The following is a 19,702-nucleotide window of genomic DNA, read 5'->3' as shown; positions in this document are numbered from 1 at the left end:
TTCTTTATTGATAGAAAAACTTAAAAGCGCGCAAGGGCCTTCTAGATAAATAGGTGTAAAATATTCATCACTAGTACTCTCCATTTTAAATGCCCCCCCTCGGGGGGGGGGGGTAAAGCCACGAACCGCTGTCCACCGCCAGAGTGGCTTCGCTATATTGTCTCACGCAGAGAGATATGTACATGCTTCGTTTATCACCTTTTCCATTTTCAGATGGGTTTGAAGAAGGGGTGGCAGAGGGCAAATCTTATTAAATTGCCCGGGGGTCCCCCCTCCTCCCCCGCGGGTGGGGTGTAGGTGGCATAACCATAGCAACGGCCGGGTCTTGGCGCTGTTTTTTAAAGATGTGTCGCACTCTTGGAGGGGCGCACTTTTTGAAAGTATAATGTATTTCCACTGAGTGTGAAAACATTTTGTTGTTTTAACCCCCCCCCCCCCAACCAGAGTTCTCCCCCTGCCACTCTGTCGCTTCCACCCTCTCCCCCCCTTTCCCTCTACTCGCGATCTCGTCCCAGTAGACGGGGGGCCTGTTCGCTCCTTTTATCGACCATAAAGATGCATAGGTTCGTGACCTTGCAAGCCCGCCGTAACTACTATCCCCGACCCTCAATTGAGGTTGTGTCAACCGGTGTCCTCTTATGGCCAGAGCAGCTAGCACCTTGCGGCTGAGCGCGACACGATCGTGTCAGCCGGTATCGTGTGAAAACATTTTATAAAATATAGAAGTGCAGAAAATATGCACCAAAAATGTGCTCAGAATAGTTTCGGATTATTCGTATTTGGGATAAGAATATTATTTTTGAGTGTTTGCCATTTGTTGAGTGAAACAAAAAAAGTAACTCAACAATTCGTGATGTGCAATCTGATCTGAAGGTATTCCTCAGGTGGCTTACTAATCTGACACTTAGACTCCAAACTCGATTAAAATGATCAAATCACAGCAATGTGTTGTAACACGAAAAATCTACACTGTTTTGTTTGAATATCATGAGCACTAACTCTATAACATGCATAAAAAGTCTCTTCTTCTGGAAGAGATCGTCTCTTTCACATAGTAGTGCACTCAGTTGTGTAACTGATGAGACAATGAGACTACCACTTCACCTATTTATAGGTGTCTCTGATATCGAAATAATGTTTCGTTTTGAGGTTCTTCGTCGTCAACTTTCTTTGGATCTCTTCAGACGAACATGACTCCAGATTCCAGTCTACGACAGTGTCAGACACCAGACGCTGCAATTAAAGGAACCTTCCAGTTCACCTGAACTGGTGCTAAACTCAAAATAAATTGAATCAACCCCTCCTACCATAGCTACGTTATGTGTATAAAACATTAATTAAACTAACATTACTAATAATTGTACAACCTGAACCAGAGAACAAAACTAAAAATATGTATGTTCTCAATAAACACTTGTTTCACTCAGCGATAGCAACTGTCCGATAATTTTTTTTGTACATTTTCAAGGGCTCTATCGTTAAAAAGAAACCGTAAACAAAGAATCCGTAGTTGTTACTGGTTAATTCTTCAAATTTAGCAATATGTTAGCTCTCATATACGAGGTGTGTTAGAAAAGTAATGAGATTGGTAACACTGCGGGAGATCTGGCAACGTTGTGTCTACCGGCTGACGCTAAACCTGTTTATTTATCCCTTCCACTTCCTCAGTCCGAGTTACAACTCCGTACAGTTAACACATTAGTTTTGACAGCGCCATTAGTAAAGTTGTGTTTTAATTGTGCGTCACAGAAATGGAGCATCGAAATTTAGAGCAACGTTGTGCAATAAAGTTTTGTGCTAAACTTGGTGAATCCGCGAGTGTGACTTTTGAAAAGTTGAAACAGGTCTATGGGAAACAGTGCTTATCGAGAGCACAAGTTTTCCGCTGGCACAAATCATTTTTGGAAGGCCGAGAACACGTTGAAGATGAACCTCGCTCAGGGAGACCTTTGACTTCAAGAACGGACGAAAACATGGATCGTGTGAGGGCGCTTGTGAGATCAGACCGTCGTTTAACAATAAAGATGATCAGTGAACAGCTAAATTTAAACACTTTCACCGTGCATCAAATTGTGACAGATGATTTGAACATGCGAAAGGTTTGTGCCAAATTGGTGCCGAAAAATCTCACAACTGAACAGAAGGACAATCGAAAAAATGTGTGCGTTGATCTTCTTGAGAGGATTGCTAATGACCAAGAATTCTTCAATTGTGTGATCACTGGTGATGAATCCTGGATATTTGAGTACGATCCTGAAACAAAGCGGCAAAGTAAAGAATGGCACACTTCGTCATCTCCTCGGCCGAAGAAATGTCGAATGAGCAAATCAAAGATCAAGACCATGCTAATTTGTTTTTTTGACAGGAAAGGTATCGTACACAAAGAATTTGTTCCACCAGGACAAACTGTCAACCAAGTGTTTTATAAAAGTGTCCTTGAAAATTTGAGGAAAAGAGTGATCCGTGTGAGACCGGAAATTGCAGACAAGTGGATGCTTCATCATGACAATGCTCCATGTCACACGGCCATTTCCATCTGTGAATTTTTGAACTCAAAACGCATTACTGTTGTTCCTCAACCCCCCTATTCACCTGATTTAAGTCCTTGTGACTTTTTCCTCTTCACGAAATTGAAACATGTCCTAAAAGGACGTCATTTTGGAACTCTGGAGAACATTCAAAAGACTGTGACCGACCAGTTAAAAGCCATACCAATTGAAGACTTCCAGCGCTGCTACCAAGAGTGGGAACGACGACTCCGCCGATGTATAGCTGCCCAAGGAAACTACTTTGAAGGGGATAACATTGTTGTTTGAAAATAATAAAAACTTTGGTTAGTATGAAATCAGTCTCATTATTTTTCTAACACACCTCGTAAATTATTACAACGTAGGAAGGAGTACTCTCCACTTCACGTGTCGCATAACAGGCTCTGCGGAGTTGCATGCAAAATTTAAAGTCTATAGCGCTTTTTATTAAGCTTCATGTGTTACCATCTCACATGCTACAAATATATCGCATGATTGTGCTCTGTTTACAAAATTATTTATTTCGCGATTTTCTCGTTGCCATCCATAAGACCAATGTAAACTTGTTCGCTAACGCTCAGCCAAATTCCATGGAGTCATATGCACCAACATCAAAATCGATGTTCATTCTCGATATATCTTGCGAACAGACAAACGGAAATGTTATCGTTGTAGCCTCACGAGTGATAGACTTCGCTAACGCTCAGCCAAATCCCATGGACGTCACGTGCACCAACATCAAAATCTATTTTCATTTTCGAGATATCTTGCGAACAGACAAACGGAAATGTTATCGTTGTAGCCTCTCGAGTGATAGACTTCGCTAACGCTCAGCCAAATCCCATGGAGTCACGTGCACCAACATCAAAATCGATGTTCATTTTCGATATATCTTGCGAACAGACAAACGGAAATGTTATCGTTGTAGCCTCTCGAGTGATGGACTTCGCTAACGCTCAGCCAGCTAAAGTCTGACTAGCTAAGACCCCGCTCCGTTAGTAATAATGGGGAAGTACTCTCACCATAATAATTGTTGGCTTCCTTCGTGTGTTAGTTTTTCTAGGAAGTGTCACTGTAAAGGCTGTGTTGATCCGAATGATGACATCAACACAACACCACACACAATAACGACACGTGTCAAGTACTCTTTATGTAATACTTACTGTGACTGAAGTATTAACTCCCCACGTGTGTTTGGTGTTCAAGAAGCAGCTTAGTCTCGTATTTAGTGGGAAATACTTCAATCCTCTTTCACCACGACTTGATTGGCTCAAGGTGAATTACAAGCATTGAAAATGGGAAATTTTGTGACCACTTCCACATAAAAACTGTTGATGAGAAAATTGATTTTTTTACATTATTTGGTAGTGACTTTAAAAAAATCAATTATGGCTCATGAAAACTTAATTTTTTCGGTAAAATGTAATATTAGAAAAGAAACTATTTTTATATAGTATACTAGTTAAGGAACTTTATTTTTTATTAGCAAAAATCTCGTCTTGACGCCGCTTGGTGTATAATGCGTTCCACTCAGTCGATGAGTTCATGGAAGTGTACTGGAAATCCTAATTTGAAATTTTATCCCGAAGAGTGTGGGAGAAAGTTTTTGAATTATTATTGTATCTGGAGCAAATAATAAAATGTTCAGTAAGATTTAATTGACTATTACGATACAATAGTTAATATGCGATTCAATTATTATTATTAGTATATATTTTTTGTTCAAAGTTTGTTATTAACGATGTAAGGTTTGAAATAATAATATGATTTCGGACATTTGCCATCGTTATATGTTACACTAAATAAAGCACTACGTTTCGAGGATTGAAATCCACGTTCTTCTTCAGGTGAGAAAAGCTTTAAGGGTAAAGTAAATAAATGCCTTAGAGCATTGTTTCACCTTCACTAGTTCGGGTATGACGTGTAGTGCTCTTGGCTCCTGTCCAGTGACATCACTTGGGTCCATTCTCTCTAGTCTAGACTTCAGGTATCACTTAAGTATTTTAACTTTGAGTGACAGCCCTGTGCCACATTTTGTATTTTTTACCCCTTAGAGATTGTCTCACCTGAAAAAGTGGGTAGATTTAAATCCTCAAAACCTAGTGTTATACTTTTTGTAACATATAACGCTGAAAAGTAATATGTTATATTCACATTTAGTCACATTTAATATAGCTGTGTATATTTTTATACTTATCTTCAACGCTTTTTCTCTGAGCGTAATTATAAGATTCCTCTAAATTATTCTGTTTCGAAAACGTGCAAGTCCTCGTTGAATGATCAAAATATTATTAATTCTTCCTCTCCTCCTAAATGTTGTCTTAAATAATATAATAATATCAGTATATTGAAAATAAAAAAATATTATCACCAAATCGAAGCACCACCTTAAGAAGTAGTAGTAATTGGTACACCACTTCTTTCTCTTCTGTTTATCTTCCTTGTCTTCATTTTGTACTTCCTTTTTTCTTTTTATCCTCTTTTTTAATGGACTATTTTTTCACTTGACGAAGAGGATAGATTTCAATCCTTGAAACGTTCTGTTATACATTTTGCAACAATGGTAAATTTTCGAAATCCTATTAACCTTTCAAACCTTTCATCATCAATAACAAACTGTATAAATTTTACTTTCGCACGACTAAAACTGTACGTTGCGAACGCATATTGGGTGTTACAGGAATTACGTCTTGGAATTATCTAAAACTAAAGTTTCTATAAAATCCGGATGGTAAGTGATTCACCGCCAAACGGATCTATTAAGGAGTAGCTTTATGTTGTAAGCTGTGCTTAATGTAAGGCATTTAAATATTCTAAGACCATATCATTTTGTGCAAATGCAACAGTTGCATTTTATTTCTTTTTTACGCAACGATTTCAATTCATTAGTTGGACTTGCTTCTGGATTAGGTATATTTGGTGTTAATATAGTCTACTTTCTTTAAATACAGTTAGAATAAGTGTCTTATTTATTAAAATGATAGGAAAGCTTAATACGTGTTTAGAGGTATAAAAATCTATGATTCACTGTAAATGTTCCAAAAGCTTCAATTGTATGTACACTGTATTATCATGGGTTAGAAGACATTTCCTTGTTCTTCCACTATCCTTGGTGTCCTTACTTCCTACATCTCCAACTCCTCTTCTCCTGGTGATCAGTGTGTGCATGTACAGGCTGCTCGGGCGCGGCTCCATGTTCGTCTTCTCCAAGCCGCACATCCGACAGCTGCTGGGGCGGTCGCTGGCCGAGGAGGGCGAGCTGCTGGACCTCGGCGCAGGAGACGGCCTCATCACCCAAAACCTCGCCAACTTCTTCACCAAGGTGTACGTCACGGAGGTGTCGCGGCCTATGCGGTGGGCACTCAAGAAGCGGGGATTCCAGTACGTATAGTCAACAAGAAACACAGATTCTTAAACGATCAAATCTATCAAAAGAGATTTTTTCGGAATTTGATTTAAGCAAACTTGTTTGAGCCAATAATCCTTCCAGAAGTGCTGCTAATTTGTGTTATTGGCTTGATGGTTATAAGACTGGTATAAAGAAATTGTTTTTGGGTAGGTTGAAACTGCCATCACTCATCCTTTTATGGGTTTTCTATAGTTAAGATTTTATTGGAGCCTCTAGCACCAAACACCTCTTCTGCAGCTCTTGTAGAAGTTGCTATCAAGTATGGAGTACCTATCACCTTTAAATTGTGTTCTGGTAACCCCAAATGACAATGCCTGAGGAGTAGTGGAGTTTTCTTCCCAAGAGTGTTAATAGAATAAGTGGTATTATTAGATTAGAAGCTTTAGCTAAATTAAATATCCTCCTTTTGTTGGAACAAATGGAAATAATCACTTGATTAGATTCCACTAGTGCATCAGAACTACAGCATTCTTATCTACTCTCCTCAAGAGACAATGCTAAGTATTTTGTTCTGGATATTTAAATTTATTGCACACTGCACTTAACAGCAAATACGGAAAAAAGTAAAAAAAAAAAGCAAGATGAACAGCAAGTAATCTTAAAGACGTGATAATTACAGGCAATTATCGCTTCAGTACTCTACTTAAAATGTACGCTAACTGGGAATTTCAAAGGTTGTGCCAACATTTTATTGATCAACGGTCAAAAGAAGGCCTATTCAGAGCAAAATATGTTCAATCTTTTATAGAATCTTTGTTCCCGTAGACAATATTACAGATAATTCTACCATAACAATGCACACATTTGCAGACACCGAGATACCCCTTATCTCTCTGGTTGTTAAATTGTCTACACCAACCACGGTGTGTCAAATCGCGTTGCATAATCCTAAGTGAGGATTCACAGATTTAAAATAAGTTTGATTTTAAGAACCGCTTAAGGCGAATCTTAAAATCTTGCAGTTCTTGAGAGTTTTTACGTGGTCTGGACGAATGTTGAAAGGGTGAAGAGCTGCCGGCGAAATTGGGTGCTCATAAAGCTGCCCAGTTTGCTTGTCTCTGTCTCTGATATTTTAATTACGTACCTATTAAGTTCGCGCCTGTGCACATTTAGGTATATAAAAAAGTACTCTCTTTCACGGATGTAGAGGTAGGCAGCGTTGGGTATTTCATAAAATGTGTAGGAGATAACCCAGTTTAGGGCCACGTAGCTGCCTAGAGTTGCAGATGTTAACTAAGGAAGACAATAACTTCAACAAAGGCGATAGCGTTAAATGATCGAAAAATCTGGTCTTCTGAGATAAAGAGGCCATAGTGATCACTATTGTCCCATTGGCCATTGATTGGTTAAAATGTTCCCAATCATGATACAGCTTTGCGACCGTTAAAAACTTACTTGAGTAAAATATGTGTTTTTTTTACACTTTCGGTTTTACATATATACTGATATGCCAACCAAGTAAAGACCTGTAATGGTTAATCTAGAGCCAACCATGTTACAGCTCCAATCCTTCAACCATAATTGGTCGTTAATTTGTTGATCTATAGACAAACATGTTGTAGCTATGCTCCGTTAATCATTATTGGTCGGCTATAGATAAATCGATAGAGAAATATGTTACATTTCCGTTCCTTCAACCATTATTGGTCGTTGTGTTAATCCCCTACTTCAACTTGTATAAGCGGACTTATGTTATGTGCAGTTTCGGATTAAAGTGTGTTGACTGAAGACGGCTTTCTACAGCAATGCCGACATATGTTAAGAATTGAATGGTGTTAACATTTTTGACGCGTCGGTAACTGGTAAACTTAGCCCCTACTTCAACTTGTATAAGCGGACTTATGTTATGTGCAGTTTCGGATTAAAGTGTGTTGACTGAAGACGGCTTTGTACAGCAATGCCGACATATGTTAAGAATTGAATGGTGTTAACATTTTTGACGCGTCGGTAACTGGTAAACTTAGCCCCTACTTCAACTTGTATAAGCGGACTTATGTTATGTGCAGTTTCGGATTAAAGTGTGTTGACTGAAGACGGCTTTGTACAGCAATGATATGTTAAGAATTGAATGGTGTTAACATTTTTGACGCGTCGGTAACTGGTAAACTTAGCCCCTACTTCAACTTGTATAAGCGGACTTATGTTATGTGCAGTTTCGGATTAAAGTGTGTTGACTGAAGACGGCTTTGTACAGCAATGCCGACATATGTTAAGAATTGAATGGTGTTAACATTTTTGACGCGTCGGTAACTGGTAAACTTAGCCCCTACTTCAACTTGTATAAGCGGACTTATGTTATGTGCAGTTTCGGATTAAAGTGTGTTGACTGAAGACGGCTTTGTACAGCAATGCCGACATATGTTAAGAATTGAATGGTGTTAACATTTTTGACGCGTCGGTAACTGGTAAACTTAGCCCCTACTTCAACTTGTATAAGCGGACTTATGTTATGTGCAGTTTCGGATTAAAGTGTGTTGACTGAAGACGGCCTTCTACAGCAATGCCGACATATGTTAAGAATTGAATGGTGTTAATATTATTGACGCGTCGGTAACTGGTAAACTTAGCCCCTACTTCAACTTGTATAAGCGGACTTATGTTATGTGCAGTTTCGGATTAAAGTGTGTTGACTGAAGACGGCCTTTCTACAGCAATGCCGACATATGTTAAGAATTGAATGGTGTTAATATTATTGACGCGTCGGTAACTGGTAAACTTAGCCCCTACTTCAACTTGTATAAGCGGACTTATGTTATGTGCAGTTTCGGATTAAAGTGTGTTGACTGAAGACGGCTTTGTACAACAATGCCGACATATGTTAAGAATTGAATGGTGTTAACATTTATTGACGCGTCGGTAACTGGTAAACTTAGCCCCTACTTCAACTTGTATAAGCGGACTTATGTTATGTGCAGTTTCGGATTAAAGTGTGTTGACTGAAGACGGCCTTCTACAGCAATGCCGACATATGTTAAGAATTGAATGGTGTTAATATTATTGACGCGTCGGTAACTGGTAAACTTAGCCCCTACTTCAACTTGTATAAGCGGACTTATGTTATGTGCAGTTTCGGATTAAAGTGTGTTGACTGAAGACGGCCTTCTACAGCAATGCCGACATATGTTAAGAATTGAATGGTGTTAACATTTTTGACGCGTCGGTAACTGGTAAACTTAGCCCCTACTTCAACTTGTATAAGCGGACTTATGTTATGTGCAGTTTCGGATTAAAGTGTGTTGACTGAAGACGGCTTTCTACAGCAATGCCGACATATGTTAAGAATTGAATGGTGTTAATATTATTGACGCGTCGGTAACTGGTAAACTTAGAAACCGTAATAATTACTGGTCGACTCTATGCGCTACAGTGAGTTCGACTAATTTTTGCAACCGCCTTACAGGGTGTGTAGTCTACGGAAGACGTTGTTACGAGCATGTAATGATTTCTGAGTTGGTCAATACAACTAACTGAATTACAGCATGGTTCTGAAACCTTTTAATCTTTAGATCTCTTCCTTGGCTAAGTGAATGAGTGCAGCCGAAGAGCTATTCACTTTTGATAGCACATTTTGCATAAAATTCACCTCCTCACAATAAACGGCCGTCTCCGCAAAGCCCTCGCTGTCACGGCGCCCTCTACATCACAATCACCGGCAGGGCGTGCGCTAATGCGTGCACCGCGCTCGCAAAAAATCCGGCAGATGGAGCCGCAACGGAAGGGTTAATCGCAAAAACAGGTCAAGAGCATTTGTTGCGGGAATTATAATATTGTTAAACACGATCCAGATGCGGGGCCGAGTGACAACCAGAGGGGGGCGGCTGACCAGCGGGCAAAAACTGGGTCAATTAGGGCAAGGGTTGAGGGGATGCGCGTAGTTAAACATCTGTCACGCGCGACTTTTGACTCATCCGCTTTTGTCTCGCCATTAGCGCGGTTTGTTTTGTTAATTAAGGGCTCGTTATGGTGATTAGTGGTGGCCCTTAATGTGTTGTTATAACAGGCCGAATATTTATCGCGGAACAATGCCTACTGTTTATTGCACCCGTGTGAGAAACTGTGAATAATTGGCTGAGCGTTAGCGAAGCCTATCACTCGAGCTGCTAGACAATTTTCATTTCTGTCCGTGTGTCCGCATCGTATCTCAAAAACTAACGTTACGTTTAGTTCGATGATGGTGCATGTCACCCCGTAGGATTGATTTGGCTGAGCGGCGTTGAAGCATAGGTTGACGCAATTTCTCTTTTGTTTTCCGGGTGATTTAAAATTGTTTTTCCGTATTGTCCGTCAATAATGAAATTAGCTACTGACTTGAAATTTTGCATTGAACCCTAGCGAGCCTTACTGTGTGTAATCGTAATACATTGTAGTAAGGTACTAGTTTATTTATGTATTGTTACTTCAAATTAGTAAATTTTTGCAAAATGTTGATACCTTTTCTTCCAGTGGTACTGTTTACGTATGGGTGGTTTCCAAAAGGAAGATGTTCCAGACTTTCATGAAGCTGCAAACGAAGGGTCGACTGTAGTTAAACGACTTAGGCCCCGTAAGAACAATTTTAAACCTAAAGCACTTTTCTGCCTCATTTTTGGCCGTAGTATTAACTGATTACGTGAGATGACGCATTTTAAAGATGTAGTTCATACGAATCCAAATGACTTTACAGTTAATTGGTTCCTCTGCGTAAGTAAAATACTCTTACTTCTTTTTACTTTAAACTATAAAGTTTGTTAGTGACGAAAGAAGGTTTGAAAGGATAACGGGATTTCGGAAATTTGCCATCGTTTTAGGTTACAAAAGGTATAACACAACGTTTCGAGGATTGGAATCTACCCTCTGCGTTAGTTTGGGGAGGTGTAGTAATGAATACAAAAATAAAGAAGAAAAGGAGGGAAAGAAAAGGGTTTAATCATACGCGAAGCCGCTTGGAGTCCAGTCCAGACGTTGTCACTGCACAGGATGCAAGTCCAGAGGAAAGTCACGAGTACGAGAATCACAATCACGCGTCACACCAGCACAGGCTATGCCTCGACTGGACTCTAAGCAGCTTTCGTGTATATTTTAACCCCTTTATTCCTTCTTTCTTTCGTCCACCTGACGAAGAGGATGGATATCAATCCTCGAAACGTTGTGTTATACCTTTTGCAACATATAACGATGGCAAATGTCCGAAATTCTGATGTCATTTCAAAGGATAAAGTGTTTGAGTGCCTAATACGGTTAATATCACGTCTTTTATGTGAGACATGTTCCGTAACTCGTCGACCAATGTTAAGGGCGTAAAAGAGTTTTTTAGGTTTAAATTGTTTTTGTAGGGCTGAAATGAAGACTACAGCCGACAATGAGTACTGCAGTATATGTCTCACGAAGTCAGAATTATAGAAAGCAAGAGTGATACTGATCATGACAAATTAGTGAGTAAAATATACGTCCTGTATGAGGAGCAAAACTACTGTATTGTTGTTTTTATTCGGTCACCAGTGTATTTTGACGTTCGATTAGTACTTTTTGATTATAACACCCTGTTTTATCCTATGTTGGGACAATACAAACTAAATTTCTCTATGTAAATTTCTGCGGTTTAATCAAATCCGTCAGTAAAATTGGAATTCAATAGCATTAGAAAATTCTAAATATGTGTTGGGATTTCTTTCAAGTGACATAGTGTTGAATTCTAAAGAGAGCCGGAGACGAATACCAGTCTAAATTCCCCTTACAGTTTTCTTATCATTCAAATTTATCTCGCATAATTATTTCCCCAGTCTGCGCGCCCTTATCGCAAGGACTCGCGACGGCCGCGCGGCCTCGGAGGAAATTAGGCCCAATATTCACAAGGGAAGACGGAGGGTGGGTCGTTCGAGGACGGTGTGGGTGGGGGGTGGCGATTAAGTGAAGGCGGGTTCATTACGAGTGCTTGATCAATAGGGGTCCCTGGACCTTGTTTGCATCCCCACTCAATGTATGTCCTCTGGAAGAAAAACTACATTCCTACAAGCGTTCTTATTGTATAGTAAACTATTCGGGTCAAAATATAACATATAATGCCGCACATAAGTGGAAAAATGTCTACAGTAATTGATAATTCCAAGTAACTTTGCATGGCTAAAGTATCATGTAATCTAGTTGGTGTAATTCCAAATAATAGTGTATTTGTGTATTGCAGTTGCGGCTCACCTGTTGAGTGCAGATTTGCCTCAATTACTTAATCATGGTTCATGGCCAAATTCACGCAACACAATTTCATCTGGTCACTTTTAAATTATGCAACTGTACCTGGCCAAATTCAAACATTACAAAATTAATTTGATGTGTTATTGGACCACGTCCAAACTGCATAATATACTTGTTCTGTTACCTAAGTACTTCCAAACTGCAAAATGTATTTCTTCTGTTACCTAACTACTTCCAAACTGCAAAATGTATTTCTTCTGTTACCTGACTACTTCCAAACTGCAAAATGTACTTGTTCTGTTACCTGACTACTTCCAAACTGCAAAATGTATTTCTTCTGTTACCTGACTACTTCCAAACTGCAAAATGTACTTGTTCTGTTACCTGACTACTTCCAAACTGCAAAATGTATTTCTTCTGTTACCTGACTACTTCCAAACTGCAAAATGTACTTGTTCTGTTACCTGACTACTTCCAAACTGCAAAATGTATTTCTTCTGTTACCTGACTACTTCCAAACTGCAAAATGTATTTTCGTCTGTTACCTGACTACTTCCAAACAATGCAACATTTACTTGTTCTGTTACCTGACTACTTCCAATCAATCCAACATTTACTTGTTCTGTTACCTGACTATATCCAATCAATCCAACATTTAAATCTTTTGTTACCTGACTATATCCAATCAATCCAACATTTAAATCTTCTGTTATCTGACCATATCCAATCAATCCAACATTTAAATCTTTTGTTACCTGACTATATCCAATCTACCCAACATTTAAATCTTCCATTACCTAACCACATCCAACCTACCCGCAAAAGTATGCTTGTTCTGTTACCTGCCTATATCCAAACTACAACATTTACTTGTTTTATTATCCAACTATTCATACCGTACGACTTTAACTAAACCAATTACCTCGCCAAACAGCGTAATATTGTGGAACCTCGATACACAAGACTAACCAGTTAACAGTAAAAGGAGCCACAGGTGCATTTGGAGATAAATAATAAAGATAGATGAAACAAAATGAGGACCGTTTCAAAGCGTCAAGACAGATAGAAGTATCTGTTACATCAAGTTCCACTCGGTTATTGGTATTCTCCGATAAGACTGTTGGTGGAGACTAACCCATTAACCTTCCCACGTCGCCTTGCTGCGAACTCTCTCACACATTCCGAAGACCTTTCAGCTACTAATTACAGCGAAACATTAATTTGATATTCGATTTTCCGAATTCCCCGTTAGTAAAAGTACATTTTCTTCGTGTTATGTTATTGAGGCAAAGCGCCTTAGACGTACACTTTTAATTTCTGAAAATTTCGCAAAATTCAAAAGTGTGTAAGTGGTTTTTTGAAGTACTTGAGAAAATTGATTTACCAATCGGAGAAATATTGAATTGAATTTTTCGTGAGTCGCCGGAGAGGAGAGAGTGTACAAGTTTTGTGTCTGCAGTTCAGTTTTATACGCTTGCAAAATTAAAAATACGTGTATGCGGCAGCTACCTGAAACGAATCACATATTCATAAAAATCAAGTACAACATCTAATAAAGGTTTAGGAGATTAGATGGAACTATATTGTAAACGGTACAAACACAACTTATCAGCAATTATGAGCAATCAACGATCAGATTTTCTGACAAAACAAGTACAACAGCTAATAAAGGTGAGGAGAGAGAATGGTAACGTATCGTGAATGGTAGAAACATAACCAATCAGCAATTATGAGCAATCAACAATCAGAGTGCCTGCCAGCTTTTTCATAATCTGATGTTGTCTTCTTAGTTGAAGCTATTTGCCTTTGTGGTTGTTTAAGTGTGTTTTTTCATACTCTTGTATAAATAGTTTGGCATTTTAAAAGTCTTTTGTTTTTTTATAGTATTATATGTTTGGCTATGTAATTGTTTTATGGCTGATCTTTATTTTACATAAAATCGTAAAATTAAAATTAATCGTCATGGACCAGTCATGAGAGTAATTTTATAATGGGGTCAGTGTTGCATTATCCCATTGTTTATTATCGTATTGTTATTTTGTCATGTTGTTATTCATTGTTTATAACATAATTATGTTAGTAGGAACAATACTCAAAAACTTCCAAAGTGTCCTTTTAAATCCACTTTTCCTGGTCAACAAACATAACCACTTTTTTGTTACTTAGAAAAGAGTTTTTAATTTGTATAAGCCCTATTTAGAATGCAATGACGCGGTTTGACATATTTATATGGGAATATTTTGGAAATATTATATGGTAAAGACACAATTTATGAAAGTAGACTGAGCTTTTAAATCATGTAGGGGTGCTGTAAATGGTATAACCGGGCTTCCAATGTTATGCAGAGTTTTCCATTATAACATCCTGACGAAAGGTGACAATGTCCGTCTAAAGCAATCTACTGAGTGGAGAGCCCTCCCCACTCCTCACCCTCCCACCATCTCTTAGGCTAACTTCACTTTTAATAACCCTCCAGGACCAAGTTCGCCTCTTGGACTTAATTCGATGCGATTGCTTTTCTGTTACTTAGTAAAGTTGAGCTCATTTAAATAGTCTCATGTCACGTTGTCCTAAACTTTGTAATCTGCTTAGCGAGTTTCCAAGAGCTTGCCCATGATTGGGAGACTGTTTTGTCGTCTCGGCGAGAGTGTATTTTATTGTCACAGGAGATTGTATCACTTCGTCTCAAAGAGACTGTGTTGTGTCATCTCGGTGAGACTGTGTTGTGTCATATCGGTGAGACTGTATTTTATTGTCACGGGAAGATTGTATCACTTCGTCTCAGAGAAACTGTGTTTGTCGTCTCGGTGAGACTCAGGGAGATTGTATCACTTCGTCTCAGAGAAACTGTGTCATGTCATCTCGGCGAGACTGTATTTTATTGTCACGGGGAGATTGTATCACTTCGTCTCAGAGAAACTGTGTTATGTCATCTCGGTGAGACTGTATTTTATTGTCACGGGGAGATTGTATCACTTCGTCTCAGAGAAACTGTGTTATGTCATCTCGGTGAGACTGTATTTTATTGTCACGGGGAGATTGTATCACTTCGTCTCAGAGAAACTGTGTTATGTCATCTCGGTGAGACTGTATTTTATTGTCACGGGGAGATTGTATTACTTCGTCTCAGAGAAACTGTGTTATGTCATCTCGGTGAGACTGTATTTTATTGTCACGGGGAGATTGTATCACTTCGTCTCAGAGAAACTGTGTTTGTCGTCTCGGTGAGACTGTATTGTATTCTCACAGGGAGATTGTATTACTTCGTCTCAGAGAAACTGTGTTATGTCATCTCGGTGAGACTGTATTTTATTGTCACGGGGAGATTATATCACTTATTCTCAGAGAAACTATGTTATGTCATCTCGGTGAGACTGTATTTTATTGTCACGGGAAGATTGTATCACTTATTCTCAGAGAAACTATGTTATGTCATCTCGGTGAGACTGTATTTTATTGTCACGGGGAGATTGTATCACTTCGTCTCAGAGAAACTGTGTTTGTCATCTCGGTGAGACTCAGGGAGATCGTATCACTTCGTCTCAGAGAGACTGCGTTTTGTCCTCTCGGCGAGACTGTATTTTATTGTCACATAAAGATAGTGTTATTTCGTTTCAGGGAGACTGACTGTATTTCTTTTTCATCGAAAAACATGGTTTTGGTGTCTCATAGGAACTGTATATTTTCGTCTCAGAGAGACAAATTTTTTGTGGTTGTAGAAAGACTTTTCCTCGCCGACACTTTAAAAAATGGAGGGATATCAAACTATACAAAATGTTATTCCTCTAATAATTAGGGATGTTTGGTCTCAAGTGGATGGAATGGCAAATTTCCTCTTTTTTAACGATTGCAGTATATGAAAAAATAAACTTAGAGAAGTCTTCTAGCTCAGCGGGACTATAAGCCTGCTATGAGCAGGGTATCTGGTTTTTCGTTTGATGTGTATAAAATTTGAGGGAATGTCCTCAAAAAAGGGAGTGACTTTCTCCTCTCCGTAAAATGTTATTAGAAAGGGAATTAAAGCCAAAGGTTTTTTTATAAAACTTGGGGTATTTATCTTATTTGTTTTATAGATATTCAAAGTAAAAGTTATGGTAAATTAAAAAAATTACACGTTCTATTGAACATTTGAAAAAAATGAACAATGACGCAATAATGAATACAACAGAAAATGTGTATAGTAAATATAACGTCGAGCGTGGTTGCTGCTTGGATGGCTGAACGCTGAGTGATCCTGTCCTTGCAAGCAGCCCGCCTGTTGGTGGTGATTAGGAAGTCACTTTCAAGCCATTGGTCCGCTGGTTAAGTGTTAGAGAGGGCTTCTTAGCCATAACTTCGCCTGGTAAAATAATACATTATTTACTTTATTTAAATGTCAGGATCAATTAACTGCTTGAGGTTAGGATATCCTAAAATCGGTCTTCCTATAGTACTGGACTTCCGCACTAACCCCTTCGATGACAGGCTTTTTGTTAATATGAGGAGTCCATCTTGGACGGTTTAGAGGTAAAACTTATAAAATCCAAAACTTATGTGGTCGTGATCGGGTTCCCGTGCATCTGTAGGTCTCCCTTGGTTGCTGATTAAGAGGAGATTAAGTAACAAACCTACACTTCACTCACCCTTCATGCATATTCTTCTTAAAACACTTTCTTGGGTATATCCTAAGTTGTTAGTCGATGATTTGAGGCACAGCGTAACCTACTTTAATCGTTGAACAAGGGTATTTTATAAGACAGTACAATATTCTTTTGAAGCCTGTTGATTTTTTCAACATTGGTGATATATGTAACTCAGAAATCTTTGAAACCATGCAGATGTTTTTCTCCCACTGAACGTGTAAAAGTTCGCTATTACATATCAGTCACAGTTATATATCTCGAACAGCACATACCGACTTTCAGACTGGTTCTCTGCTAACAATTTATAAAAAAATCGTATCATCGAATCTATGGCTCAGAGAAGCCCATAGCCTTACCTTTGCATTGCTCGTTTTTGTAAATCTCCTCCAGCTTTATTGGCAGTTTCGTAGCTTACGCGTTGACTGTAATACTAAATTTGACACTATAACACAAGCTATGTTTAGTTTCTTTTGGTTAGAGGTATCATTTCTCATGTGCGCCAATTGATGTCACACTTATTCGAATAAATCTTCAGGTTTATCCTAGAATTCTTGGATTTCCTGGTTGAGAACAGAATGTTGCTTGCAAGAATTTCTGAGGATCATGGATCTAAGTCAACAACTGTAGTGGAATTTTCGATCAAGGAATAGATCACATTTGAGGATATTGGCAAGCCTCATATTTTATTAATAACTATGATTGTTTTCTGGATCCAGTGTAAGCATTCAGTCCTTGATCGTGTGCACCATTTCATATGATAAAAGTTTGTGAGGAGATAGATTCATAGACCTTTGAAGTCGGGCCATTTCAAAAGTCCTTTATGGGAGGTTGGCCAGACTTTCGGAATATAGTAATCTTTTTGTACTTCATACTTCGTGAGCATTAATTTGGTACGCACCGAATCTCAATAGTAAAATTTTATTATTTTGATTTATCAATAAACGAGCATTTGACTCCCCATCGGAATTCTTTAAATAGGACACTATCCATAATATTAAATCTACAGCGATCGCTTTTATTCAAGGAAGTAAATCAATTTTAGATGGCTGAAAAGGCGGATAAAAATTTACAACCTCCCGTATATATATAAAACTAGTAAATTAAGCGAACGATGTTTATCTGTGCCGTTTTCCCCCCGGACTGTCTGCAGATGCAATCAGACGCGCGTGCGCGGGCAGTTCCACTTGTCATCAGCTGTCGTATCGTCGTCTACAATCAGCTGATGGTTTATCGATGTGCGAAAAACTGTAAGTGTTACCGGCTTGTTGGGTCGTGCATTCTATGTAAATGTGGTCTCCGGGTCGTGGGTCGCCCACGCCGCGCAACTTCTGGTCAACAAATTGTCCAAAGACTCCTTTGTTGCTCGGATAAACACAAAAGGTTCGGGGGCGAGGTATTATATTGTGTATTTGCTCGTAAGTGGATGTTTAGCAACTTGTCCGAGCCCGGTACTCCATCGACTTCTCGATTGTAGGCAACCATTCAAACCACTCTCTGATACTCAGTATTTTGTCGGACTCTCTATTCAAAATCCAATGGTCGTTATAAAATGGTGCGGACGTCATGGAGTATAAACAGTAAATGGCAAATACACACTTTCCGTTGACTTCAGACGTAGAGTTACACAAATCATCGGCGATTACTATGAATATTAGACCATAACCAAGTTTCCAATGTTGTGCAGAACTTTCTGTTTGTCTTGTCCTCATTACTCTATTTCTCCAGAACTCAGTTAAAGGTCACATTGTTCAATATATCGACGATACAAGTGTTGCTGTAAATGCTGAATCAGAAACTTTCCTCAGTTCTGGAAAACCTCAGCATTTGGTCCAAATTGAAGCCTTGTTTCTTTAATTCAGATAAAACCAAAATAATGCATTTTCGTCTAGGAACACAGTCTGATGACGCTGCTATCCCGAATATAATTTCCATGATGAAGTCAAATGTCATCAGTTTCTTGTGACTTCATATCGATTCAAATTGGAACCATCACATAAACGTTCTGTGCTCCAAACTCTGCTGCTATATATATTCTTTGAGGACTTATCCACCTTACTTGACAAAAACATTTTACCGGTTGTATACTTCGGCTACTTTTACTCTCTTCTAAGTTACGGCATCATGTTCTGGGGAACCGCTGCTAAGTCTTCACTTCAGAGAGTGTTTCAATTTCAGAAGCAGACAATTCTGATCAATTGTGGGCTAGGATGTCGTGACAGCCGCCAAGATATTTTCCCTGCCGAGGGCCTCTTGAATCTATTTTCATATATTCAGTCTTCACTTTTAATAATCTTTCCAATTTGTCCAATGCCTACTCACAGATTTGAAACTAGAGTAATCTTGTCATACCTGTGTTCCGGACTAGCGTATTTAAAAAGTCAATTCAATACCTTGGACCCAAATAACTGTTCAACAGCCTTCCTGAAACAATAAGATATTGCGAAGTGCAACTTCATCCAAAAAAGTATTAAGTTCTTTGTGCCATAAAAGCTATTACTCAATAGATAAGTATTCAGGAGACTTGTCCAGCTTAGTTTTCTTATTAAGCTCCTAAGCTGATTCAATAGTCTTTTTAATCTAAAGTGATGATGAATCACTTCGTACCTCTTTCTTTACTATCAAATGTTTTGTCCATGAACAAAACGTTATTTGACTCTGATACGGTCCGTAATGTTGGAAATGTCAACTATACCACCAGTGTGACATTTCACACCCTACAAATCGAAACTGGGATCAAAACAGTTTATGTGGTGTTGGGGGGTGGGGGGGGGTAGAGGTCACTCCAGAAAGGTCCAATGTGCAATGGGCCGTGGTATCGGGCCAGATAGCGCGGTCTGCTGGCAGTTTGCATATTGGACCCATCAGATTAATATCACCGTCATACACTGCATGAATATATTCATGGCCTTGTAATATAATATATATCAGGGGCCTAACAATCTGTCATCCGCTCGCTCGCAGTTCGGGGTCGACAG

General features: G+C 38.9%; 1 protein-coding gene across 3 annotated transcripts in view; it reads left to right on the top strand.

Moving 5' to 3' along the window:
* LOC124353626 (protein-L-histidine N-pros-methyltransferase) overlaps positions 1–19,702 on the top strand; it is a 257,555-nt gene that overhangs the window by 207,397 nt on the left and 30,456 nt on the right. For all 3 annotated transcript variants that reach the window (XM_046803552.1, XM_046803550.1, XM_046803551.1), the window contains exon 4: positions 5,703–5,909. In XM_046803552.1, the coding sequence (XP_046659508.1) occupies positions 5,703–5,909 (207 nt within the window). The remainder of the gene's footprint in view (positions 1–5,702; positions 5,910–19,702) is intronic.

The sequence above is a fragment of the Homalodisca vitripennis genome, chromosome 2 (assembly GCF_021130785.1).
Source record: "Homalodisca vitripennis isolate AUS2020 chromosome 2, UT_GWSS_2.1, whole genome shotgun sequence".
Taxonomy (NCBI): domain Eukaryota; kingdom Metazoa; phylum Arthropoda; class Insecta; order Hemiptera; family Cicadellidae; genus Homalodisca; species Homalodisca vitripennis.
Note: the sequence above shows the minus strand (reverse complement) of the source record. Positions and strands in the feature narration are given on the sequence as shown.